At 42.1% G+C, this 860-nt stretch overlaps 1 protein-coding gene across 1 annotated transcript; it reads left to right on the top strand.

Moving 5' to 3' along the window:
• Window positions 1–79: 79 nt before the first annotated feature.
• Window positions 80–470, top strand: SARC_17548 (hypothetical protein; the record flags this gene model as incomplete). The annotated part of the gene is made up of 2 exons (XM_014288358.1): window positions 80–190; window positions 337–470. Coding segments are annotated over 2 exons (245 nt in total), but the record flags the coding sequence as incomplete, so codon positions are not given.
• Between the last annotated feature and the right edge of the window lie 390 nt (window positions 471–860).

Here is an 860-nt window from a genome sequence, read left to right on the forward strand (position 1 = left end):
TCCTAATCCAACAACCATCATTGTCCCCACATATCAGGTGCTAGTTCTGCAGATGCTGACTGATGCTACGACTGAGACCATGGACGTATGGGCTGTGTTGATGCGCAATGACAAAGGAGGAGGCATTCCCAACTCCAACCTCACAAAGACCGATCTGGACGCACTTGAAGCCTTCATTAAGGATGCAGACGTATGTGACAGCGCGAGGGTTGGTTTGGTAACCGCTTCGTGTGCTTATGGCCTGTGTTTACGCGCAGACCTTCTCCTCTGAGAGCATACGTGTCTGCAGGCACACTCGTGTGACTCAACTTCTTAACGCGTTTCTTTGTCTCGCAGAGTATCCGTGAGCCTCTGATAGCGTTGGTCTACAAAGCGTTGGGTTGGCGTTTCCACGACGGTGCTAGTAAAGCCATCCGCGCGGCACTCACACTCACACCACCAGCACTGCAGGCACACGGCAGAGATGCCACGTACTATACTGCACTTACCCAGTGCGCACTACAGGTATGCTGCGTAGGTGTGTGTAGGTGTATGTGTGTTTGTGGATATGTATATATGCATACAGTTGTTTGTGTGTATGTGAATATATATATATATATGTATTATGTAGTTTCATGTGTGTATGTGAATAAGTATATTCTTATATATGTGTGTATGTGGAAATATGGGCAGTTGTGTATGTCGTTGTATATCTATACACGAATCCATATGTGTATTGTCGTACATATATGTTGTCTGAGACATTGCGTGAAGATTGTTCATGCGTATTATCAAGATATCTATAAATAACAATTATGTACAAGATTATATCTATATTGTATATATATATATATATATATATATATTATTATATATATATT

The sequence above is a fragment of the Sphaeroforma arctica genome, assembly GCF_001186125.1.
Source record: "Sphaeroforma arctica JP610 unplaced genomic scaffold supercont1.11147, whole genome shotgun sequence".
NCBI lineage: Eukaryota > Ichthyosporea > Ichthyophonida > Sphaeroforma > Sphaeroforma arctica.